The sequence below is a fragment of the Eurosta solidaginis genome, chromosome 3 (genome assembly GCF_040869045.1).
Source record: "Eurosta solidaginis isolate ZX-2024a chromosome 3, ASM4086904v1, whole genome shotgun sequence".
In the NCBI taxonomy this organism is placed as follows: Eukaryota; Metazoa; Arthropoda; class Insecta; order Diptera; family Tephritidae; genus Eurosta; species Eurosta solidaginis.
In genome coordinates this window covers 12,911,822-12,938,995 of record NC_090321.1, presented here as the reverse complement: position 1 = coordinate 12,938,995, position 27,174 = coordinate 12,911,822, and the positions used below count along the sequence as shown (strand labels likewise).

At 35.3% G+C, this 27,174-nt stretch overlaps 2 protein-coding genes across 14 annotated transcripts in view; one reads left to right on the top strand and one right to left on the bottom strand.

Annotated features, from left to right (window-relative positions):
• Synj (synaptojanin) overlaps window positions 1–27,174 on the bottom strand; it is a 566,615-nt gene that overhangs the window by 193,924 nt on the left and 345,517 nt on the right. The gene's annotated exons all lie outside the window — the stretch shown is intronic.
• The window catches only part of mam (mastermind), a 366,289-nt gene that overhangs the window by 303,830 nt on the left and 35,285 nt on the right, over window positions 1–27,174 (top strand). For 6 of the 13 annotated variants that reach the window (XM_067770890.1, XM_067770889.1, XM_067770883.1 and 3 more), the window contains 2 exons: window positions 2,652–2,943; window positions 3,184–5,319. In XM_067770890.1, the coding sequence (XP_067626991.1) occupies window positions 2,932–2,943; window positions 3,184–5,319 (2,148 nt within the window). In that variant the 5' untranslated portion in view covers window positions 2,652–2,931. The remainder of the gene's footprint in view (window positions 1–2,651; window positions 2,944–3,183; window positions 5,320–27,174) is intronic. The other 7 variants (XR_010950490.1, XM_067770881.1, XM_067770880.1 and 4 more) reach the window with 2 other exon arrangements.

Genomic DNA, 27,174 nt, shown 5'->3' with positions numbered 1-27,174 from the left:
GTTTGAACGAGTAATTTCTTCTAAACCCCATTACAGTTCTTGTTTTTAAACACCGAATACTTGCCAAATAAACTATACATTATAAAGCCAATGGGCATTAAATTTATTTATACAGGTTTAACAATACGACCGAGCCTTTTCTTTGACAAAAAGTTATTGGCCTGGATTTAATTGATATTACCTGACTTAAAGTCGCTTTTAGCATCTTCAGTTAGTCACTTATCCATAAGTTATCGAAAATCTCGTTTTCTCCATGCTAACTGAAACATCGACTGTGAATTAAGTGCATGGCAAAAGTGTAAACAAAATTCAGCTGCTTTGTTGGTTTTCGTGAATTTACAATAGATTTTTGCAATTTGTTCCACAAACTATTCACAATTGTCGATTTAACTGGAAGTTGGTCGTCCTGCGTTGGTGAAAACGAAAATGTCAAATGAAGATATCTGACGCATTTTTATCCATCAGATAAACTCTAACTTAACTAGAGATCGTGAAAACGGCCCTAAAATAACAAAAGGTCAGTATTAAGGCCAGAACTGCTCAATCCCTATACACTTATAGCATTTTTGCTTTTGTTTTGCACTGAAGAATAGACACTGATACAAATTCACACTTTGAATATAAAAAAAAATTTCCATAGCACTCCGATAAGCCCTGACATATAAATTCCATTCATATGAAAATGCCTGAATTTGATTTGAATGTGCAAAGAAAAAGCACTTCCATATGAAGCCAAGGCACTTTGGTATGATATTCAAATTTATACTAACAAATTGACATCACAAAATTTTTCAAAAATATTGTAGCACTGAGAAAAATTTTAATTCAAAATTTATTCGTTAAGGGGACCATTTTTTTTTTTTTTCAATGTTATTTTATATTTTTGAGCTCAACGCCGGATTAGATAAAACACTTTTAATTTTTAATTTAATTTGTTTTATTTTAATTATTCGTCAATATTTAGACTTCACTTTGACGACTTCAATTTAAAAAAGTTTCAGTAGATATATAATTTTGTGTGCTTCAAAAAAAGTTTGAAATATGAAAAGAATGCATGGTTTATTATTATATTATTTTAAGGGCTCCTGAGACGTCAAAGATTTTTTTATTGAGGACAATGTTTTAAACAGGACTTTCAACTCAAAAAAACAAAAATAACTATTACAATGGAGCCGTGCTTGAGACAGAAACAGAGTTTCTTAAAACGAGCAATTTATACGCCTCGAAACTTATTAAAAATGTTTAAATAAGGTTTTGCTTATGGGACTTAAGCTATTATAACAAGACAAAATACTGTTACGAATATTAGCAAAACTAAGGGGTGCTGCCATCTCTTAGCCGATGCTAAGCAGCGCCTTGCATGCACATCCATATATCAATCATTATGTAACTACATAAACGAATCAATCATTATGTCTACACATATGTAGGTACACGCAGCTGAGAGCAACGCACAAGCACAAGCAGATATCTTATCTGAAATGCTCCTGAAGGTATGCAATTGTGATTGTGGAAGTGTCGCTCACACATACAAGCGCATGGGGTATAAGAGAAGCTATAAAAATTATACATATGTAGTTGTAGCTGAGAAATTTATAACTAACTAAGTAAATTCTGGAAGCGCCTAGAATATGCCACGAGGAAATCACAGAGTATAAAAGCGTCAGCGATAGAGGCGCTATGGGCAGTTTTCAGTTAAGCACGCTATCTGTCGGGCAATAGCTCAGTTTCATTTAAGCTATCTATCAGTCAGTTTGGTTATTAAACAAGTTGCAAAGTATAAGTTTTATTGTGAAGTACTTTAATAAAAGTCATTTTTCAATATTGGAGTTATTTATTCAACAGTTTAGTGATACGAACTTAGCAGAAGATTGCAAATAAGAGGATTTGTAGTAAATTCGTTACAATACCGAAAAAAAAATCCTGGCAATTTATAAACATTATTTTCATCTTTCTGGATATGTTGCATTATTAACGAAAATTTCGGCCTGCCCGGTTCTAGATTTGTTTGGGATTTTGCTTTGTCAGGATTCCGAAAGTCTAGATTATGAGGTGCATCTTATAGTTATGGTTATGGTTATGGTTTATTCATTTTTTCTTCCATCGTAACATAGTAACTTAAGTTAACATCATTTAGATTGAAATATAAGAAAAAAGGTAAAGCATTCTGTAAAATATGATATGATAGTACTGAATGCTGTAGCTACATAAATTATTAAATCTAATGTGTGGGGTTACATGGCACTTAAAAAGCAATTAAAATGAGTATGTATGTACATATATGGCGAAATAAAAATTATTTTAAATTAAGGGACAAATTAAGTAACAGGGTCCAGCAAATTTTTGATATCATTATGCGAAAACTCGATAAGATAGGATTTTATGTTTCGTAAGAATATTTCCAAATTTCTAATGAGTCGTATATTAGCAGGCAGATCATTGAACAATTTACAAGAGACTATGGTGAAGAAGTTACCAAAATGAGTTGCTCTGTAGGCAGGGATAACCACTAAACCATGAGTGTTTTTTTCCACAGACACATATCTACTTATTTGGCAAATTGTATAACCCTAGTTTATTAATTAAAGTTGAATTCGTGCTATTTTATTATTGTTAATCATAAATTCATGTCCTTACAAATACATACATAGATATTGTGTAAAATATTCGCAAAGTGAACTTAAAAAAAGTTTTCTAATCAACTGTAAAACTGTGCCAATTAAGACTAAATAAAACTTCATTTTGACGATATAATAAGCGTGAAACGTTTCAATCAAATAAGCTTCATAAAGCAAAAACAAAAAAAAAAAACAAAATTAACGACAAAGATAGCAGCGTTTTGATGCTGGATGACGGAGTTCACACTGAACTCTCGGATGCCTTTCATTGCTGTGTTGCTTTGCTGCGGAGAGAAATAAATCAATCACTTTAATGAATATTTGGGTAATGCTTTAACTTAACTGTACTTTAACAGACATATGTTAACAAGTTTACACTAACAATAAACATAGAAAATTTGATCAACAGGCCTGTCAAAATTTTAGGAAGTACATTCCAAGAACTAACTGATACTATGCATCTAAACTTAGCCTTAGCTTATTTTTTTATTACATCTGCAATCATTGATTTGTCTTTGATCACTTTCTTAATTCTCTTCCTCATTTTTCATTTATTTCATTACAGCAACAAAAATTCCTAAAACGACCAGCGGACGACGTTGACAATGGAGCTGAGAGTTTCGAACCGCCACATAAACTGCCAAATAACAATAACAATACCAATAATAACAACAATAACAACAATAATAACAACAACAGCTCTGAAAATTTAACAAAGTTCTCCGTGCATATTGTGCAAAAATTAGAGTTTACGACCTCAGCGGCGAACTCGCAGCCACAGCAAATAAGCACGAATGTCACAGTGAAGGCGCTCACAAATACCTCAGTGAAAAGTGAGCCCGACGTAGGAGGCGGTGGCAACGGTGCCGGCGGCAGTGGTTGTAATACAACGGGTAGTGGTCCCGGTGGCAGCGGTACAGGTGGACCAAACGATCCTCAAGGCGGAAACGGTGGTGGCGGCGGAGGAGGTGGTGGTGGTGGAGGCATACCAAACAATGGGCGTGGGAATGCTGGACAGGGTAACGGTGCTAATGGAGGTAATGGCATGGGTGGCTCGCATATGGGTGGTAATGGTGGTCCCGGTGGAGTTGGCAGCAACCTAATGGGTGGACACAATAATTCGAATACGGCGCAGCAACAACAAAAAGTTGGCGTTGGTGGTGGCCTTGGTGGTGGACTTGGCGGTTTGGCTAATTTAGTAGAATGTAAACGTGAACCAGATCAGGACTTTCCTGATTTGGCTGGATTGGAAAAAGAGGGCGGTCCGCATGGAAATTTCCCCGGCTTCCCCGATCTAATGGGCGATGACATTATCAACGACTTACAAGATTTCAATCCAGATTTGTTTAGCTTCGACGAGAAGCCTTTGTTAGATATTAAAACCGAAGATGGTATTAAGGTGGAGCCACCAAATGCGCAAGACCTAATAAATAGTCTCAATGTGAAATCGGAGAACGCAATGGCAGATTTTAATGCCGCGTTTGGCGGCGGCGGCGGTGGTGGCATGAACATTGGCGGCCCAAATAATGGACCGAACGGTGGCAGCAATAGTGGCGGCATGGGTGGTCCTATGGGTGGGCCGCCACATGCCGATCAACAAACCATGAATAAAATGAGGCAATTCCTTAATGGTCCCGATAATGGACCGATGAACTCGCTGGCCGCACAAACACTTAAACAAATGGCAGAACAGCATCAGCACAAGAGCGCCATGGGTGGCATGGGTGGTTTTCCGCGTCCCCCAATGCATCAGTCACAGCAGGGTCAATTAATGGGTGGCGGTGGTCCCAATGGACGCTACAGTGATTACAGTAGCTTTGGTAATGATTTTGGAATGGGACCGAATGGCCCGCAACAGCAGCAACATATACCGCCACAATTTCAGCAAAAAGGACCCGGTAACGGTCCCATGGGTGGTGCTGGTGTTGGCATGCAACAGTCGTTCCTTGATATTAAACAAGAACTCTTCTATTCTTCACAAAACGACTTCGATCTCAAGCGTTTGCAACAACAGGCACAAATGCATCAACAGCAACAACAACAACATCCGCAACAGCATCCACACACGCAACAAACACACGGACAACCACATCCACAAGCAGCACAACATTCGCACGGTCCTAATGGTCCGAAAATGGGACCAAGTAGTGGTCCTGGCGGTTTTCCCAAACCTGGTCAGCCTCAAACGCAACAACAGCAACCCAATCCACAACAACAATATTCGCCATATAACTCACCTATGGGATCGCAAGGAAATCAAAGTCCTGCTGGACAATCGTTTATGCAAGGACCCAATCGTCCGACAGCTGGACCAGGTAATGTTGGTGTTGGTGGTATGGGCGGCGGTGGTGGTGGCGGTAATGGCGTTCCACCTAATATGACACCACAACAAATGTCGCAGCAGCAACAACAAGCCAATGCGCAACAGCGTGGTGGGTCACAAAGTGGACCACAACCAAATGTTAACAATGGCGGCCCTGGTGGCATGGGTAGCGGCGGACCAAATGTGGGTGGCCCCACAGGACAAGGCAATCAAAATACAGCAGGTGCTGGTGTTAATTCAGGTCCTGGTAATAGCAGCGGCTCTCAATCTGGCCCTAATATGCATCAGCAGCAACAGCAGTCGACAACAACAACATTGCAAATGAAACAAACGCAACAACTGCACATTAGCCAACAGGGTGGCACGCATGGCATTCAGGTGAGTAGAGAATTATTACATAAGTAAACTGATGTGGATGTATAATTGAATAGCGACGATGAGCTCATCAAGTCGAGTCATTTTGTTCGGTATAGGGACATTTCTTCTTCGATTAATTTAAAATGACGATCAGGTAGGCTACTTATAACAAAATGAGGTCTTCTCATTCAACTAAACCTAGGATAGAATTATTATATTGTCTCCCATATTTATCTTCGAAGCACGTGCATATTAGTTATATATTCATTTCTCATTCAAAAAATCTATTTTTATGGAGGAATTCAAACATTTTGCATAATTTCTTCGGGTTTATTTTGGCGTTGTTTTGGAATAACCGCTTAAGTCTTATATTACGATATACTACTCAAGCTCAATAGGAATGGTGTAAAGGTAGTACGCAATTTCAGTAGTTATAGCAGTGTCAGGACCTTTCCTCCCGGTTAAGCGAAATCCAAGAACGGGCTCTTCGAAGGCTGCAGGCCTGGACTGGTAAAAGTGGGCTCAATGTTAAACCAGGCAAAAAATAACTTCTTCTTCGGTTGGTTGTAGCGATAAGGAGAGTGCCGTTAGTTTTGAGGAGTTTTGTAGATGCTGATGGTCTTTTGCGGATGTTGATCCGTTACTTTCAGGACAATAGCGCCATTAAGGTACTGACGAATGGATATGGCGTTGAACCATTTTGGTCCTCAAAACGCTACTTCGCTAGAATTTGAGAAGAACTTTGAGATGCGCTTTCGCTCCAGGATATACTAGATGGCGATACGAGTTTGTAAAGAGAAGATAGTCCCACACCACAGAGACGAACTCAAAACGGGACTGCGGTGTATGAGTAGTGGTGCTGTCAGAGCAATTAATGGTCGCACTGTCCGCCCGTCTCGGGTAGCATCTTTCTAGCGGAAATAGTATAGAGATAAACGGCGGTAGTTCATAGCAAGTACAAGAGGAATTGCTTTTTGAGACATTTGTTAAATTCACAAACCAAGATGGGCCGACCACAACAAAAAGAAAACTAAGAGCCTACTAAATTGATCTTGGAAATAAATGTTAAGGATAACTTTCACAAAGAAGGGCTCTGGCCACTGAGCGTACACGCGTAAATATGAGGGTCCACTTCAATTAGGGACGCAGGGGTTTCGGTCCGGAACGGAAGTCTCATTTATGAGAGCTCTGCTTTATTTTATATAAGGAAAATATCTTAAACAGTGAGGGAAGTGTCAAAATACGCAGGCATATAGAACGAACCAATTTGTCTGAGGAAAATCACAATCAGTAACAAGCAACGGATGAATTGGGTTTCGGGGCAAGTGAACTCCGCCTCGCACGCTTTTTGGGTTTGGTCCTTGGTCAAAAAACCAGCAAAAAAAACTTGTTCAGTACAAAATATATATCATATTGAAGTTAATTCTTTTCTTATTTGGCTTAGCATAGATATTGACTATATGTTAGGATAAGGATTGGGTACGTTTACGGTTAGTATTTCGTAGTTTGCGTTTACGCTACAATTTCTGTAGCTTTGATATGCTCGCTAGAGGGACGATAACAATAAGAATGACTAGCATATGAATTTTGCTTATACTCGTAGATATGCACGAACCCTCTAGGAATGCCAAGCATAAAATATATTAAAGCAATTTAATTTAGTTTGCCAACCACTTTACAATAGCATTGAATCAAAAAGGCAGTTCAGAGTTTTGTGCATTTGATATTGGTAACGTTGCTATAGCAAGTATAAGCTACGGATCGTGAACAAATTTTTTATTTTGAATTTTCGTTTTTAATATTTTATTTGATATTGGAAGTTGATTTCCTATTCAGTGTTGGAAAAAATACTTCGGATTTTGTGTTGCGTATTTGCAATGACGTAGCAAATGCATAGTCGTATATTTTGTTAGTGTATTGTTCAAAAAGGCTACATCGGTGTGTAAATGAAATGATGCTAGACCATTGCACAAAATCCTGAGCTACCCTATTATTTGCGCAAACTTTCCATAAACAGTGAAAAGGAAGCCTGTTCTGTTTTACTTTTATTCCTTTCATGAACATGAAATGGTATATTAACTTTGGTCCGATGTTTGTAACGTTGAGAAATATAGAATATAGACTCACCATTAAGTACACCGAATTGATCAGGGCGACGAACTTAGTTAATTTAGCCATGTCCGTCTGTCCGTCCGTCTGTCTCTTTGAACGCAAACTCATATTTTGAGATATCTCTATGAAATTTGGCACAAGGATGTATTTTTGTATTATATTAGACATTTGTCGGATCTGGTATGATCGGACCACTATAACATATATCTCCCATACAACCGATCGTTCAGATAAGACGATTTTGGTCATTCCTGCTGCAATTTAGAAAGTATAAACGTGAAACTCGGTGATATATGTATATTTTAATATATCATAGAAGACATCCTGAAAAAATCACTTTGATCGGAGCTATATATAGTATATATCCCATACAACCGATCGTTCAGATAGAAAGATTTTTAGCCATTTCTCCCTTAATTTCCAATATAAAAACGTTAAATTTGGTGATATTTATTCTAATATATCATGGAAGATTTCGTGAAAAAATCATTTCTATCGGAGCTATATATAATATATATCCAATACAACCGATCGTTCAGATAAGGGGGTTTTTGCCATTTTTTATTTTATGTTTATCTTAAAAATCGTTTAGGTATGTACATCTGTTCACTATATATTTCTTATCTTATACATCCGATTATTTGGAGATTACGAACGGGATAAGATAATTGCTCAGCCCCATTCATGAAAGGTATGAAGTCTTCGGCACAGCCGAAGACAGTCCTGTCCTTACTTGTTTTAATTAATAACGAAGCATGTGACAATATAAATTCCAGCAGAGAACTGTACGCCTTTTCCCTAGAGGGTATGTCACCAATTTTCATTTATATTTGTCTCCGATTTCATGCTTCTTCTCTGTGTTGCGTTAGTCGCTAGTGACTGCAGCATTTCAATAATGAATGTTTTAGCTTTTTGCTGCTCTAATTACACTGAACCGTGTAACTTCAAAAATCTCATAGTCACTCAAATTCGCTCTCCTGCTTTTGTTATCAGTAAAGCTCACTCTTTTGCGGAAATTTGGTTTTATTTGAATTTGTAAACATGTATATATGGGGTATTCCATCCCATTTCGACCAATTTTGAACCCGACCCCTTTAGAATTGGCTGAAAGTTTTTCTTCTTTTTCTAGCTTACGAAAGACGTTTTTCAGAAGTTTTTTAAATTTTTTCATCCAACTCAAAAAAAGTTATGAATTTTTAAAAAAACACCGTTTTTGTTTTCAAAATGCTATAACTTTTTCAAAAATTGACCGTTTGGGATCTTTTTTTTTAAATTTAGTTTTAAATGTACTTTTCGGAAAAAATTCAAAAAAATGTTTAAAGTTTTTTTTTTGTAATTTTTCAGTTTTTCGATACTTTTCGAATTTCGCCCTTTTTTTCTCATAAAAAACTTCAATCGATTCTGCAATCATCCCCACTAATCCCGGAGTGGGCCGAGAATTTTTTTTTTTTTTTATTTGAAAAAAAACTAAAATTTTTTTGTATTTTCCCCGAAAAGTACATTTAAAAACATATTTAAAAAAAAAAAAATGATCCCAAACGGTCAATGTTTGAAAGAGTTACAGCTTTTTGAAAAAATCACCGTTTTTTTTCAAAATATTTAAAACGTATTTTGAGTTGGAAAACGGTGTTTTTTTTCAAAATGCTATAAATTCCGTTTGGGATAATTTTTTTTTTTTTAAATATGTTTTTAAATGTACTTTTCGGAAAAAATACAGAAAAAATTTTAGTTTTTTTTTTCAATTAAATAAAAAAAAAAAAAAAAATTCTCGGCCCACTCCGGGATTAGTGGGGATGATTGCAGAATTGACTGAAGTTTTTTATGAGAAAAAAAGGGCGAAATTCGAAAAATATTGAAAAACTGAAAAATTACAAAAAAAAAAAACTTTAAAAATTTTTTTGAATTTTTTCCGTAAAGTACATTTAAAAACAAATTTAAAAAAAAAAGATCCCAAACGGTCAATTTTTGAAAAAGTTATAGCATTTTGAAAACAAAACCGGTGTTTTTTAAAATTCATAACTTTTTTTGAGTTGGATGAAAAAATTTGAAAAACTTCTGAAAAACGTCTTTCGTAAGCTAGAAAAATAAGAAAAACTTTCAGCCAATTCTAAAGGGGTCGCGTTCAAAATTGGTCGAAATGGGAGGGAATACCCCATATATAAATGTATATATATACATACGTGGCAAAAAATATTCAATATTGTGGTGTTGAAAGTAATGAAATTGGTGGATCCTATTATTATTTATTTATTTTTTTTTAATTGTATTTTTTTTAGTAGCAGAATATTTATCGAAGTTATTTCTGAAATCGGTCTCTTTCCTGTAAGCTAAGTATGTGTATAAGAAACTGTTAGACTGGGGTTAATTAATTTAATTTCTTTTCCACTCTAACTACATACATATAATTTCTCTCAATGTTGAGTGGGTTAGTTAACAGCACTCGTACGCTTCACTCACTACAATCACCACCACCTTTACATCAGTTTTTGCGCCAACTCAGTTTGTATGTTGTTCGCTCTGAGCGGGTGGGTCGGTCCTGCACTCATGCCAAGCACTATTTGTGCCACTTTTTTTGCTTGGTATATAGTTATCTATGTGTATATGTCCATTAATAAAATATATTATCGCAATATAATACATCTGTCCGAAAAATTAAGGGCCAACTATTTTGCACGCTACACTTGGCAAACTAAATACAAGAGAAATATTTCTTTAAAGGTACAAAAAAAAGAAAGGTTACGATAATGTTTAAATAAATTAGCAGATAAAAGTATTTATGAATTAATATAGTAAATAGTTATTTAAATAAATGATTAAGGTTTTTTTTAAACGTTGACTTATAAGGCTCAGTAGTTGACATATATTTATGGTGCCGCATTCTGACAAATATATATGAGTTTTCATACTCACTAATGCATTACGTAGGGCGTAAAACATATATACATACATGCATGCACACTTCCGCAAAAACTGTGCACTTATATAATAAGGCTATCTTCGTTTGATCAAGCGTTTAACAACATTAGGCCTTTGTGAATAGTTCAGATGTATGCAATATTGCTTATTTTAATCAGCTGAAGTCTTAGGCATAAGGTTTAACTCTCTCTACCGGAGAAACAACCTGATATATATATGTAAAGGTCCACACTAAAACGCAAAATTTCCAAAATTTGAAAAAAAAACTCCACTACGTTGATAAGGAGGCATCAGCTGGTACTATTGCTCAGTTCATTCAAATTAATTCTTTCGGCGTTTTCTTTTCCAAAAATAATAGCCGTGTTTTTGTTTGCGTGTATACTATCTACATAGTATCTACATTTACGAAAAAAAACACCCATCGACATTTAAACATAGTGGAGATACAAACCTTTTAGGTAATAGTGTACAACTATAAGTACTAATTTTATGCGCAAAAATTTCATAAGTATATGCACTTACCAGTCCATATAAAGTTTAAGTGCATATGTATATACATGTAAAAAAAACACAGCTAATATCGCCGATTTGGGTTTTCTAAGCTCTTTTGTAAGTTAGTGTGTTCCTTTCACAAAATATTTCTTATAGAACAACAAAAGGGGACCAATTGCCTACAAATTCAGCCACTTCAATTTTAAGATTGCAACATGAGAGTAAACATTTTTTCCAGAAAAGAAAACACCATTATATGCCACTGACTTTGTTATGATGTTATCATACTATTATGATTTTTTAAACTATTTTGTTTTTTTATCTATGTAAAGATTTGTATCAAAACGACCCATTTCCATACTACACTATTTTCAATTTTAGTTCAGAAAGTTACAATTGAAGTTCAGATTTTTCAATTTAAGTTCAGAAAATTACAATTGATGTTCAGAAAATTAAAATTGCAGTACAGAATTTCTATTTGTAGCTCAGGAAATTTCAAATGAAGTTCAGAAAATTACGATTGAAGCTCAGAAAATTATAATTGAAGTTTAATTGAAATTTCCGAACTACAATTGTAACTTTCTGAATTTCAATTTTCATTTTCTGAACTTCAATTGAAAATTCTGAACATCAATTGTAATTTTCTGAACTTCAATTGTAACTTTCTGAACTAAAATTGAAAAAGGTTTAGTCGCACCAAAACGTAGCACTTACATACATTTTTAAATAGCTTTCAGTGGCTAAACGGACATATTAGTTTAGAGTACTAATAGCTCTTTGCTTTGGGACAACGTTTCTAATTTTCTCCAAATTGCATATCGTACACCTAGATCAAAACAGCGACCAGCTCAAAAATTAGCAATGTTCAGAAAACCCAAAAAACGCACTGCCTTTCCCACATACGCCAATGTAATTTTTATTTTTTACCAAATTTTCTTCTCGCTGATTAGTGGAGTTATTAATAAATCAAGTATACCGTTCGGTAGGTATTGAATTGGGGAGCTCGGAGGTACCCATAACTTCTAAAGTTTAGATTTTTGAGTTAGCTCTCTATTGATCTAGATGTGCAATATATAATATGTTTCATATGATCCCTTAATATCAAACATAAATTTATATTAAAATCCAATATTTGATGAGTCTGCTTAACAAAAAGTTCCAAAAACTGGATCACCCTAATGTATAGTATATCCTAGAGATGTAACAAGGGTTAGATTAAGATTCCGATATGCCGAATATTTACATCGATTTAGCTTTCCTATTCCGATTTCGGTGGAAATTGTTTAAAATCAGATGTACAACCGAAGTCAGTACAAGGGCTTAGTTAAAAAAAATTTAGAGGTTTTTAAAGTAAGCTTTTTTGCTTATCATCGCCGAGGCGGTAAAAGCTACCAACTTTATGCAACAAAAGTTAATAATAGATCGGAAAACTTAATTAAATGATAACGTCATTCAACTTCTAAATTTCGAAATGTATTGGAAATGTATGGTTAGTAGCTGGTTTTTTCGGAAGCACTATTATTTTTGGGAAAATTTTATAGCTTAAAATTTCCAAATGTAAAAGATCTTGAAATACTATTCGGAAGTAATTGTCAGAACAAAATTAACAAAATTGCAGAAGGCGTTATTGGGCTTAAGTAATCGATACCTAAGAAAGTACGTGTACGAGGTAATCGACTACGAAAAATACTCGGTACTCGAGCAAAGTGGTCGAATATGTACATTAGGGTGGCTCTTATTTTTTAAGTTGTTCCGATTCACGATCTATTACTATATTTTAGCCTGATGCTCTGTTGTTAATGGATCGATTTCTAAGATTGTAGTCATTTTAAAAGAGCAAAAAATTAAAGACATAAAAATGTCTTTGAAAAGAAGTAAACGTTCCTAGGAATATGGAATATGAACACTTGAAATGTTTAAATATCTTTCTTTTTTTCAGGACTTGAAGTTCCTTGCGCAACCTCCAAAACTGTATAGATTGGCAAAGGAAATTGTATATATTCGGTTTTGCGCTATTTTTAATTTTTCCAGGGGGTGAGATCGAAAATCCAAACACTTATTTTTATCCATACAACAAAGGGCCACCGTTATGTACATGTCGTTACTCGTATCGAAACAACACTATGCGTCCCTAATACATTATGTATACACATCTATTTTATATATGTTTGAACTGTAGTGTAGGCAACGTAAAAATTAATTGAAAGCAAAATGTGTATAAAGATCTACAGCAGCACAAGACCAAGAAACTTTTTAAGTAAAATTTCATGTAACAGAAAGGGTTGTATTAAAAGTTTTTCAAATATTTAAGCATACAGTATGCGCATAATAGCTCAAAAGCATTTTTTTTTTTGTCACTAGTGCTCTTATTTTCTTTGTAAAAAAATATTAAAAAAAAAAATAAAATTGTTTGGAAATAGAAATGGTTAGTTAGTTCGGCTTAAGCCTTAAGAAATTCAAGCAAAGATAATGATAAAATTTCTTTAGCAAGGAACATTCGGAAGAATTCTTTTGCGCAAATTGATTTTTTTAATCAACAAAGATTTTAATCATAAAATTAAGCATGCAACAACCCCTGCAAAGATAAAAAGCAAAACAGAGATGGCAAAGCTGCAGTAAATTTGGGCCAGCAGCTTGAAGAGTCTCATGCAGGTTCCTCTGAATGCGAGCGCCTAAAAGCTTTCTATCCAAATTCTTATCAAAGTATTATTACAGTTCTGTGCTTTATTTCAAACGCAGCAGCTATTTTTTGAAATGCTTCTTCCGCTGTGTCGTCACCCTCATCCATTACTAAATTTTTTTATTGTTTTCACTTTTCTGCATTGCAGTTGTTGTTTTTGTTTCTCTTCATCTCGTTGAATGACAAAATAAATAATTTATATGCAAAAACAAATAAGAGTAATGACATAGTCTCGACATGATAACAGTATTTTGTTGTAATAAAAACTTTACAAGCGTATGCATACACAAATACCAGCGCAATGCAAAAACAACACCTACTATCAAAGTGCCTAGCAACAACAACGGCAACAAGAAGAGCATAGGAAGAAGTAGGCGAAAACTCAAAATTGGCCACTGCCACCCGACCACTACGAACACGATTCAACGTACTTTAATATCAGCCACAATGCACACCAGTGGCGTTGCTGCTTCCAATATGAGCCTATAAAAGCCGAGAGTACGTTTACACTCACAAACGTATGAACTTACATACATACATGCATACGGTAGCCGATGCGGAAACGGAAATAAGCGAACGACAATCACAGCTAAACGAGGCTTAACGAACACAAAGCGACAACGAAAGCAAAGAGCGCAACAAACTGTTAAGGCATTTATGTGTGTGTGTGTGTGTGTGTTTATGAGTTTGTGTAGGCATGCTTACGCTCAATTCATGAGGCTCTCTCTCTTCAAACATTTTGTTATGGGTTAGAAATATTAAGTAAACTACGGTGATGTAACGGTATTCTCATACAAGTTAAACCGTTTCATTTCCTTTTAAAATTTCTTATTCTAATTCTTTTATGTTTTCTTCTGTAAAAACTTTGGCATCGTGAGTGCAAAACTAAAGAGCTATTGGCGAAAACATCTCATTCGTAAGCCATTTGCAGCAAATTTCCTTCTTCGCATTTAAGCTATTATTATTTCTTATCACACACTAATAGTTACTACATAATTTGATACTGAAAAAGTATTAACGTTTTGCTGAAATTTCACTACATATCTTAATATGTGCATGTGTGTGGGTGCGTGGCATGCATATGTATATGAGTGTGGGTAGGTTTGCTGTCTCATGTCTGTAACAACTGCCAGTTGGCGTGAAAGTCAAATGAAGGGGTCGAAATGGTTCATTTCAGTATTGAAATATTGCTTCGTAATTCAATTACTTACACACACACACACACACATACATACATTTTCGTCCAATATTTTAGCTAAATTGGATAATGCATAGTAAAATAATTCACTGCGTTTTGTTGTCATTATCCTTGACACTTCCGTAGAACTAATGCTGTAAATAGACGATAATATATGCGTTCAAGAAATTGTATGGAGATATGGAAATACTTAGTTAGCGATTGTTTCTTTGTGTTTATGATTTACTTATATTTCTTATTTGCTTAGATTATTTTAGTTAAGACAGTTTCTTACGCACAATGTGCAAAACTTTTTTTGTTGTATAAATTCAAGTATTTCCTGGGAGTACCAATTGATGTCAAGTCGTCCTTCGATGGATATATAAATACTTTCTGATTCGAGGCGTCTTTAGGCATCAGTTTGTCCTAGCTTTTGGCAACAGGGAAAGAACGAAAAATCTTCGGATAAACTGTACCTCAAATTCTCAAACGTACACATCCCATCTTCTTTCCATACCGAACATGACGGCACGGCACGGCAACAGTACAGACGTCTCTTCAATTACATTCTCAGTAAAAAACAGCGGTTATTGGCAAGCGTGTTTCTCTATTGGTTTTCTAGGCTTGTATTGTTTTCGCTCTTCCTTCCTTCCTTCCCAGATAGACGTAAATATCAAAGAATCCCTTTACAATGGTACTGCGCCGTTTAAAAAGCTTTATATCAGTGGCTCTACATGCCGACTGGTACCAGCGAAGCTTCTTCAATCGGCCACTAAAGCATTATATTACATTCAAACCGTGCAACCTTTGTTGTGGGTTGAATCAACTAAATTTAAATATGAATTTTAATGAAAGCAAATTTGAACAAAATATGCCGGCCATAAGATCTATATCTAATAAGAGCTCATTCGTGCTAGTACGTATTGCGATGTCCCGAACACAGTGTGTGTAACCATCCCTTACTCGTGACACACTGGCAAGAGTGTAACTATCCTAAAAAGATCCTTTCCGGCATACGCAGCAAAACCATTTCTCTGGACCGGGATCAGGTACTGGTCCCGGATTGGGTTCGATACCTTCCCGGAGCAGGAAAATATGGCACAGTCCCGCTGCAAGGATCTTCTGGGCGGATGACAATTTGTGGAAGGGACGTAACAAATTAAATGGGGTTACACTGAAATGTTAGCCCTTGGTCGGGAGAAATCCCGAGTCGCTTCGGTTCATAGAACCGGTTGCCTTGGGAAGCGAATGCACTGGGAATTGCAATTGCAAAGTACTTAAAGCTTAATTTACTATGGTTCTAAAACAAATTTCAATTATTTTAATACATGTGTGTGTGTATGCGAATCAAATTTTTCTGACTTAATCCTCTCCGACATCTTATTTCATTCATGAAAAGATCATCACCGAAACAAAATTCTATTTCGAAAGCCTTGATAAACTCTAGTTCTAAAAAGAATGAAAAATTGGAAACAGGCATATAAAAAAGAGAAAAAAAAAGAATGAAGAATGACACTGAAGATGGCACAATGCCGAAACCGGTTTGCCTTCAAAAAAAATTTGGCAAGGAATGAAAATCATTCCAATAGACAGCAATTATACACTCTGCTAAAACTGTACAAAACAAAATGAAACAGATATAAAACAGTTGTTGTCCGAATAAAAAAGATATTTTAGGTTAGACCAACCTCGTTTTAAAAAGTTGTCAGTAGCAAGTGCTCGTGTAGTTCAGTGTGTAGTTCAGCGTGTATATATACGTCTTAAAACTAATGCTTTTAAATTAAAGATAACTCACCCAGCTTTTAAAGTTGAACCACAACGGAGGTAACTTTGGCAGAATAAATAATTTCGGGCTTTTTGAGAAGGACCGAAAGCGATAAGTTATTGTTGTATTGTATTGTTGTGGATAGCGGATGATAATCGTCGAGCTATCTGTTTGTTAAAGGCTGTTTCGTTGAGTCATGCACTCTCTTTGGTTTTTTATCGGCATACTATCGACGGGTAACAGGATTTTATATGGAAGTTTTATTCGTATCTGTTTCAGAAGAACAACTCAATAACACACCGATGACAAATTGGTAGCACTCCGATAAGGAGTCGATAGCTTTTTGACAACTTGTCTATGATAAATCAATAAGTTTTCGATAAGTCGATATTTTTTCAATAACAAATTGATAACTCTTCCATAACAAATCGATAAAAAAATCGCCGGCACGCCCATTGCACTCCGAAAACAAACATTGATATCTTTCATATAACGTATCGATATTTTTGATAACATATCGATAACTTTTCGATAAATGATAGGTAACTTTCGAAAAAAATCGATAATTTTCGATACATAATCGATAACTTCTTGATAAAAACCCGATACAAAATTTAAAACTTGTTGATAGAAATTATTATCAAATCCATAACAAATGACTAACAAACCGATAACAAACTGGCAACCATTAAGCCTTTGATAGCGTATCGATAACTTTTCGTTAACAAACCAATATTTTTTTTTCCTTTCCTCACGCTTATAGTCTGTATTCTTCAATAGCGTGAGTAAAAATGTTTACACATCAAACAGTTTTTATAACACGCTACAGTAGACGACTTGCACTTAATTGTAGTACAACTTTTGAACTATAAAACTGCATATTTGAAACCGAAAAGAAATAGTAAAGATTTTGCAAAAAAAAAAAAATTTAAATCTTAAGTATGAAATTGGTTTGAAAAATCTCATAGGTAAAGCTCCTCAAAAGGGTTCGTCGAGAATTTTTTGCATCTGCAGTTTTTCCTTTCTTTCGATAACCTACAAATCGACCCGCTCTAGTACATATGTGTCAAACGTATACATATATGTATGTACATTTGTATTATTGCAGTGTGTTATTGTTTCTGTTTTCAAAGAATTTCGTGGCTTTAATCTTTCTTTATTGCTATTACTTCCGGCCAAATTCATGATCTTTCGGTTTGATTACACGAAAATTACTGTGACTGTTAAAAGTGAGTTCCTTTAAACTTTGTACAAGTGTTTTTAACACATACATTTTCAAGCTAATATATTGAATATGTTATGACAATGGAAGTATCAATTTCTTTTAGATCCATGTGAACGTTACCTTGGGCTCCCCTTCAGCTCATTTCTGAACACTCCGTCTCTGTTTCTTGTAGAAGCTTTGGTTTTTTGTTGCTGTCTTTTAAAGTCTTTATAAGCTGAGACCATGTTACTTAATCTTATAAAAAAATCACAAATTGTATGTTTGTATAAATTTTAAGTATACACGCATTTGTACATACCTTTATCACATTTCTTTTTTATACCAAATTTGCAATATATAATTTTCTATTAGCCTTTGCCGTAAACATAAAAAATGTAATTTTACTCATGTTTATCTACACAGTCTCCGTTTTTAGTACTATTTTAGCTCTTACACTTTAGTGCCTGATTAATTTTGTAATAAAATTGCAAATTCATGAAAATATCACGCACGCTCAACTTACAAAGCTTTGACGTTCTAACGCCATTGCCAGCCGCCTCCTTTGCTTGACTTTTTTAAGGTTTATATATCCTTTAAATATATGTTTTATGTACACGCATTTACAGAGTGCACGCAAATAAAATGTGTGTTTGTATTTTGGTACCTTACAAACGAGGCGCTTGTGTAATCATAGACACCACCCGCACACACACACATACCCACACATATGTACTAAGGTTACCTAACCAACTCTTACTATAGCAAAATAGAAAACAAGGAAGTAGTGTAGTAAAAGTGGTTGCCTAGTAAAATAAGCAGATCACGTAGCATATTTGCAGGATGACTGGCCGACTATTTTAGCCGTTTACGGTCCATCTTGATGTTCTGTGCTTCACCAAACGCTTCATGACTGTACAGATTGCTGATGCATTAGCGTAGCCATTAAACCCTACCAAAGCAGATACGAATGATATTTAACAAAGTACAATATGCAAACCCTTTGGCGGAAACGTGCTTCGATATCTGTGCTGTCGATATTTTTGAGATTCAACCAACTTTTAAATTTCCTAAAACTCTAATTAGAAAGCTTGATTTTCAGTGAGTTGTAGTACGAATAAGGAAAAAGGCGCGAAAAAATTTGAGCTACTTCTGCTGAAAACCATTGGATATATAATATTTTTTGTAATATTATTTGGAGTATAAATAAAAATATTTTTCGATGAGTCAACTCTGGAGCAGGCTACATACGTATAATTGGTCATAGGTGAAACATGAGTTGGTAAGATTGACTCCTCCTACAGGTAAAGACTGTCCTTGAGTTTTATTGATAGACATTGGGAAAGCCAAACTAATAGGAAATTGGAGGCGTTTAAAATTGAAAGGCATATCTGTCGATATTAATGGAATCCTTGGTATGCAAACTATTTTCGAAATTTCCCGATAAAATCACTGCTTCAATGACATTCGGTAAAAGTTTTGTGCTGATAAGCCTTGTCCCATTACATAAGCGTGAAGGATCCAAATTACGAAGTATAATTATTATGAACCCTTTTTTAAGGATCAATCGATGGGGAGGAATTTCTGATGGCATGAGTTAAGAAACTCATCCGGATAAACACAGCTTGCGATTATTCCAATGGATTGATAAGTGGTCTCGTTTGTTTGAATTGTATATAGATATAAAAGATGTAGATAGACTGAAGTTAACAACAATTTTTAACGGCAGCAGATTACTAAACGTCCAAAAGGAATAGCGGCCAAACTTAACTCGGCAGTCAAACTTTAGCTGTTAAAATAACCTAAGTTTTCCCCAATTCCACATTTTACTGGAGGTGTTAGGACTTAACGTCATATAGCTCCTTGCCAATTTTCATTATCCTACCATTACTACATCCAGAGATATGCAGTATGATATAATCCATTTGTATAGCAGGTGCCACGTCCCCTTCTCCCTCACCCCACATTTTCTTGGTGGTGTTAGGGATTGACCTCATATAACTCCTTACAGAATTTCAATGTTCTAGCATGAATACCTTCAGAGTTATGCAGTACCAAAGTTTCCATTTGTATGGGAGGTGCCACGCCCCTTTTATATATCGAAATTATTTTTAGTCTATGACTATCCTTGGAAGGTTTCTGGTGGGTTGTGCAAATTTGAAGTTTATATATATAGATTAATTTTTGAGGGGTTTCCAGATGCGATCAGTTTATGACATTTTTTTCTCCAAAAAGTCTCATAAACGCTTTTTGTAACTTCACTACAGACAGTATTTAAATTAAATCATAAGGAATGTAATAATTTTTTATTTTGATTGTTATTTCCTTTCCTTTAAAGCAAAAAGCAGGAGAACTATGCGTGCCACACATAAATTATTCAAAGTTGCAAATTTAAATTCCCCATTAATTTCAAATGAAAAGCAAAACGAGAAGTAAAATCTGTTTGAGTTATGTTACACATTTATTGCTTTTCATTGTTGTTGGCTTTGTTATTACACGGTATCCCGAGAGTATTTTGCGAAGTGCATAATATGACCCGCCCTTAAGGGACACTTTGCAGATTTTGTGAAACAAAAAAGTGCGGAGATACAAAAAGACAATCTTGAGAAATGGGCAAACAATTGCCATTATATAATCTAGCGAAACATTGTTGTATAAAACAAATAATTAGTGAAAAATGTAATGGAGACTGTTTGGCATGCTTAGTTATTACGTACTTATGCTGCAAGTAAAGTTGCGTATACGCCCTGTATAACTTTTTATAAGATTTTTGCGTGCTCTATGTAATTTATAGTAACATCATTAGAAAATTAATAAAAAATTGCAATATACACACATATATACAGTTGAAATTATACGTATAAAGCTGTGTATTTGGTTTTTGTAGCAACAACAAAAAACTCAGCTTTTATATTAGAAATCGAGTCGGAGCAAATGCTTACTTTTTATGCATCATGGCTTTTAATATTTAAATTTCTGTCAGCTAAAATGTAAGAACGAAAATTGGCTTTCACATTTCGAGGCCAACAATTTCATTTTTGTCTAACAATATAATTTTGTAGTCTGTACAGACGGGTTTGTACCACCGGACTGACGTATATTGACTGTCACTCCAATAGTACTCCTCTGAAACTCCAAAGTGTGTTTTTGCCTTGGTACTTTACAAATGCCTTCTCCAACAATGAACCGTATTTAATAATTTAGTTGAAAGTATTTTCATTGGGATCTACGGTGTGATAGGCGGAGCGCGCTAACACCACACCACGGCGACCGTCCGTTTATAACAATTAATAAAAAAAATGTTATGTATACGCATCGGTACCCGTCTTTTTCAGGTTGTACGGATATGTTTGCGTGTAATTTTTTTGAAAATTATAAATTCGTGCACTTCTTTCGAATGATGTTCGGTGAACAATCCAGGTGTTTTTTGAGTTTAAATCTGAAATTTTTTTGTACTACTAGGTTGCCCGAATTGCGGACGAGCGACACATGCGTACTCCGATGGTTCCAAAGTAGTGGAAGGAGAAGGGTCTGCGGTATACTGTGCTGATCCGGAAATAAATAGATCTTACAAGCTTTCAGATCACTGTAGCTTTTTTCACGCGGAAGTAGTAGACGTAGCTAAAGCAGTAGAAACACTGAAAGAAAATAGCTTAAACTGTGGCCGTGTCAACTTTTATATTGACAGGCAATCAGCAATTAAGGCAATAATCTCGCATAGTACGGCATTTAAAAGTGTGCTGGAGTTTTAGCGATCCCTGGAAAAAATCGAGACAGGGAGAACCATATATCTATGTTGGCCCCAGGAGCGGACGAACTAGCCAAAAAGGATGCATCTCTTGAAGCTTGCTCCGTAGAAGATTAAGAGAATGCGAAAGGTGCACATGTTCGACCAAGCGGTAAAAAGTATGGACCCAAGCGCGGGGCTGTAGAGTGTCGAAGATTATGTGTAGGTCTTAGACTCAGAGTTATTGCTGTAGACTTATGGCGGGTATTCTACTGAACTCTGCCTTCTAGCGTCACATGCCTTAAAACAAGGCTTGGCCAGTGATAGCAGATGTATGATGTGCGGATTGGAGGGGGAAACGATCAAACACGTTTTGTGCTGGCGCCCTGCGCTTGCCAGGCTAATACTCGAGCTATTAGGAGTGATGTAGCTGTCGTATCTTGAAATAGCAAGTGGCATAAGTCCTAGAGAGCTTCTAGTATTTGCCAAGAAGACGGAGTTCTTTTGTAACATATGTCCTAGTTTTTGACGGGGTTTGTCAGTGTGGTCGTTAAACAAATACTACGGACTCATTCAGTCTATCTGAGGTCCTCATGAACTGGCCAATTCAGCCTCACCTAACCTATGTTAAACAATGTATATTAGAATGATGTATATTGGAACGATTTTCCGTCATCGCTTGTCAAATTTGGTTACGAGACAAACCGGTTTCGGCGTTGTGCCATCATCAGTGTCGATTTTCGTTCTTAAACAACTTAGTTCTAAATAAACGAATTCGGTATTTTAAGAGCCAAGCACACTAACAAACCATGCATGTTAGTTGTTATTGCTATGTAGGGATTGTGCTTTATTTCTTAATGTATGAAAGCATTTTTAAAGAATTTTTTTAATTTTTAAATTGTTAATGTTGCATTTCGGCGGCCACCGTGGTGTGATGGTAGCGTGCTCCGTTTACCACACCGGATGCCCTGGGTTCAAACCCCGGGCAAAGCAACATCAAAAATTTTAGAAATAAGGTTTTTCAATTAGAAGAAAATTTATCTAAGCGGGGTCGGCCCTCGGCAGTGTTTGGCAAGCGCTCCGGGTGTATTTCTGCCATGAAAAGCTCTCAGTGAAAACTCATCTGCCTTGCAGATGCTGTTCGGAGTCGGCATAAAATCATGTAGGACCCGTCCGGCCAATTTGTAGGGAAAATCAAGAGGAGCACAACGCAAATTGGAAGAGAAGCTCGGCCTTAGATCTCTTCGGAAGTTATCGCGCCTTACATTTATTTTTTTTAATTTTATTTTTTAATGTTGCATTTCGTAAATTATTTAATAAATTAAGGTGAAATAAATAAAAATTTTTTCCCAATACTCTCTCAATAAAGTCTTCGAAATGAGGAACACTCTATTTCACCTTTTTTTTTTTTGTCACAGTCTAATTTACACCCTCAGGTGAAAAAAAAAATTGTGTGGTCTGCCGGTCTGTATCAGATCCGTGGGCTTTACTCATTGAGATATCACATCTGTATCACAAAAGGTCTTAAATGCTATTCAAAGTTGTTTCCTTATTTTTTTCGTTTATAGTTGGTCTTGTTTGTAGCTCTAGGATGCTGGAATTTTGAACTGACAGCTTTGAGCTTTTTAAATTGTTTAAATTTAAGAAAACCTAGGCCTGTCATTTTCCTAACACTGTGAGCTCATAAATATGTCCCACCCTTATGGTGTGCATATATAACTTTTTTAGTACATATTCTTGTACACTTGTTTACAATATGTCATTTTGCTTATTTTACGCACTGTTGTCACGACACCATGCAAATTACTGATTACGTGACAATGAAAACTGTCAGCCTTTCCATTTGAGTAGCGCACAACGTTTGGTCAGTTGGCAACACTGGCTAGTATGATATTCTTCTAATTTTTAAGCGCAAAAATTGCAGTATTATTTTATTTATTGAAACTTGTCTCCGTAATTTTGCTGTTTTGTTGTTTGAAGTCTTAATAAGCCAATGTCTATGCTCACAGTTGAATGGTTCATATTGTAATAGAAATCAGCCTTCTTCCCCATTGAAATTACAAAACTTTTGTCATTTCATCATCTGAGTATATAAGTGGTATATCTCACCAATATAAATGACATTTTTACACTGAAAACAATTTTTCCCAACCACGTCGCGCGCTTTTTTGTATGTCAGTAGTCGGTAGGATTCTTACCTTTTGTTTTGCTTTTTCTTTTTAATTGTAATTTGATTAACAATTTTTGTTGTTATATCGGCCTACTGATTTTAAGATCGCGGGTTCGAATCGAGCTCAAGGCCTAACAATAATTTTTTATCATTATTATTGTTATGATAAATTTTTTCTTAATTGAAAAAATTTTTAAATTAGAATAGAAGAAAGAAAAAATTGTATTGTAATTTGATAATTTCATAGAATCACAATATACCTACATAAAAAACTACCGACTAACGAATTGACGAACGAAGCCTCGATACTGCAAATATTTCTTTAAGCCGGTTAAGTGACATCCTCACACCTCTCTTAGTTTCTAGAAATGGAAATCTTTGATCAGGGAAAAGCCAATGAAGGAATTATATTAGACAAAACATAGCTTAATGAACTTAGTTGGTAATTATAAGTATTTTATAACACAAATATGTCGTTGTAACAAATTTTAAAAACTAATAAACCAAAATAGTGGAAAAAAGGTTTACTACAAGCAGCGTTCCTAGCTTATCTGGGTTAATATTTTTCTTAATAAATTTAATAGATCAACAAAATAAGTTCGTTGCTTAGTAAAAACCCAACCAGCAACACACAAACTGATCCGTGCCACCTGGCACGTATACGTAACATTTTTTTATTAGCTGTGTTTTTTTTACATGTATATACATATGCACTTAAAACGTATATGCACTGTCAAGTGCATAACTTTATATACACTTACGAAATTGTTGCGCAGAAAACTAGTACTGCTAAATTTCAGTATGTATAATGCAGCTAAAATGTGTCTCTCCATTTTATCTTTACACTATTCTCCACTTATATGACTGGACTGAAAGGTGTGTGTGTCCACGATTCTTCCCAACCGATTCAGCTATGGGTTATACACTATAACTAACAGTGGTGCGTGTCTCCGCTATTAAGCACAACCCGATTTGTAGCGAGTTATTTAACAACTGCTGCGAGTCTTCAATAATTGCAGTTAGATGGTACCCCGCTTAGAAAATTGTTTTTCTAATTTAAAAAAACCTGTTTCTCAAAATTTGATGTTGCTTTTCACGGGGTGTGAATCCAGGATCTTCGGTGTGGTAGATGGAGCATGCTACCATTACACCACGGCGGTCGCCAAAGATACTATAAGCTTGTGTAAAAAAAGTACTGTTTTTTGCGAGGTGCTCTAGGATACATATCGCATTTGCTTCAACGTCGTCATAACTCAAAAAACCTGACTTTTGAGTTAATAACATATAAACGTACCCAATAGCATGATCTATGTTGTAAAAAAAATCTTCGTGATCAGGTAAAAATTTAGCACGTGTTATAAAAATGAAAAAATGCCTTTATATGCGCAAAATATGGCAGTTAAAATCTTTGAATAGGTCTCCTGGAAAATTGTGTTTTTTGAGTTATGACGACGTTGCAGCAAATGAGCGATATGTTTACAGTTTATGTGTCTTGGGAATTGCTTATAAATTTATGTTAATTACATGTACATATTTTCAACTGATAAGGGAAATATACTAGGCTGTCGTATTGTCATTCGAATTTTGCATTTTACATATTTACACACACACAGGCATACGTGTGTAATAGCTTCTTTGTTCGCTTTCTAATTTTTAGCAGATTTCATTATAGATTTTGTTAAATATATATAGTTACGTAATACTGCCCTCCATCCAGAAATCTCTAATAATATTGTGCAATAAGTGCAATATTTTGGGTGTGGCAACCTCAAATTTGCATGTCATATAATTTTTTGATATAAAAAATGTAAGGGTCTATGATTTTTTTTCAAGTTTTTCAAATTTAAGCACGGATTTTAAGAAAATTTTTAACTCAGTTTATCAGTTAAACTACGCTTGAACTTACCATGAAGTTTTGCAGTCAACTTTTATTGGAGTTTAAGCTGAGCTTAAGCGGCCGATTCAGAATGTGTAAACAAATGCAAGCTGTTGCAGTATCTATAAATTATATACGTAATGAAAAACCAGTGTTGCCGTACAAACAGGCCCCCAAAGGCGCTTTAAACTGTGGATCTGTTATTTACCTGGAGTTTAAGTTTTACTAGACTTTAAGCAAACTTAGTTGAGCTTTACTTTAGCAACAGGCCTCTTCCTATATAGTGAAATGAAAGTTCATTTAGGGTCATATTATGTATGACGCCGTGACACTTTGCGCCACAGACACTCAAAGTCACACAGTCAGCACTATATTGTGACGAATATTAGCATCACTATGCTGTTAGTAAATAATAACAACAAGCAGCCACACATATGTATATGTACACATTAAAGCGCGCAGCTACACTTACATTAAAGGCGACGAAGAATATTCCACACACATAACCAGCAGCTTAAAGCAAAGAGATTGTCTCACATACACATATGTAATCATCAGCAAAAGTTGTTACCCACACATACACACGCATATACATAGCTAAATAACTAAGTATGCGATACAACTGTTCCATGTTCCTAAAAAGTTTAGACCTTAGGTGAAATATGCAAACGGGGAAACAGAGAGTATAAAAGCAGCGCAAGCTGCGGAATAACTAATCAGTTTAATTTAAAAAGGTTTTTGTGAAAAACTCCCAAAGTAGTCTAAATAAAGACCATTTTGCAATACTGAATATTGGAGTTATTTATTCGACATTTCAGCCATTCGAACGTTAGCAGAAGGTGCATAATTATCAGAAACCCCCAGAATTTCATAAATGCATTCTGGTTTGCTCTCACTCACTGAAGTGAATGAATGCTCTTCTATGATAGGATTTTTGGTTCACATGAGAAAAAATTACTCGTTGCGTTATACATAATTCGCCCTATAGGCTCAGAGGTACATGATTCCTGTGCTTGCATTATGGTAACCGATAGCAACATATCATTTGACAATTGCTTTCGCCTTTCTTTTTGACCAAAATACCATGACTATACTAAATCGATAAGAGACGATGCGTTCGTGTGAGCTACACAGGGCTGTAAAAAAATCGAAGTCGGTTTTGCATTTTCTCGGAATTACAAATCAATATTGATTTCACTTGGTGTCATGAACACCACTTACACAAGAAGCATATAACAGAGAGCTTGAAGTAATATATAACTTTTTTTGCAAACAACGGATATAAAAAAGCACTAGTAGATAAACTCAGAAGGACGCATGGGGAACCAAAAAGAAATAATGAAAAGGAACGTAACACTATGACATATACTGGAAAAGCAACATATAAATTGGCAAACTTTTTTAAAAAATACAACATTAACACAGCGTTAAAAACATTGAACAATCTAAGAACTAACACTAACTCAGAGGATCTGTTTAGCAGCCACGGCGTATACAAGCTTACCTGCGGATGCCAACACAGTTACACAGGACAAACAGGACGGCAAATAAGAACGAGGTTCAGAGAACACATTAGGGATTACAGCAAAAAAAAAAAACACGGAATGCAAATATTATGAATGAATAACTAAAACAGTTAGGGTCCATCACATACAAGCAAAAGGGCGACGTCTGAACGTACTCGAAAACATGGAAATCTACAAACAGAAAACATTCGACGGTAGTATATTAAACGTACAGATAAACACAATTTCTGACAC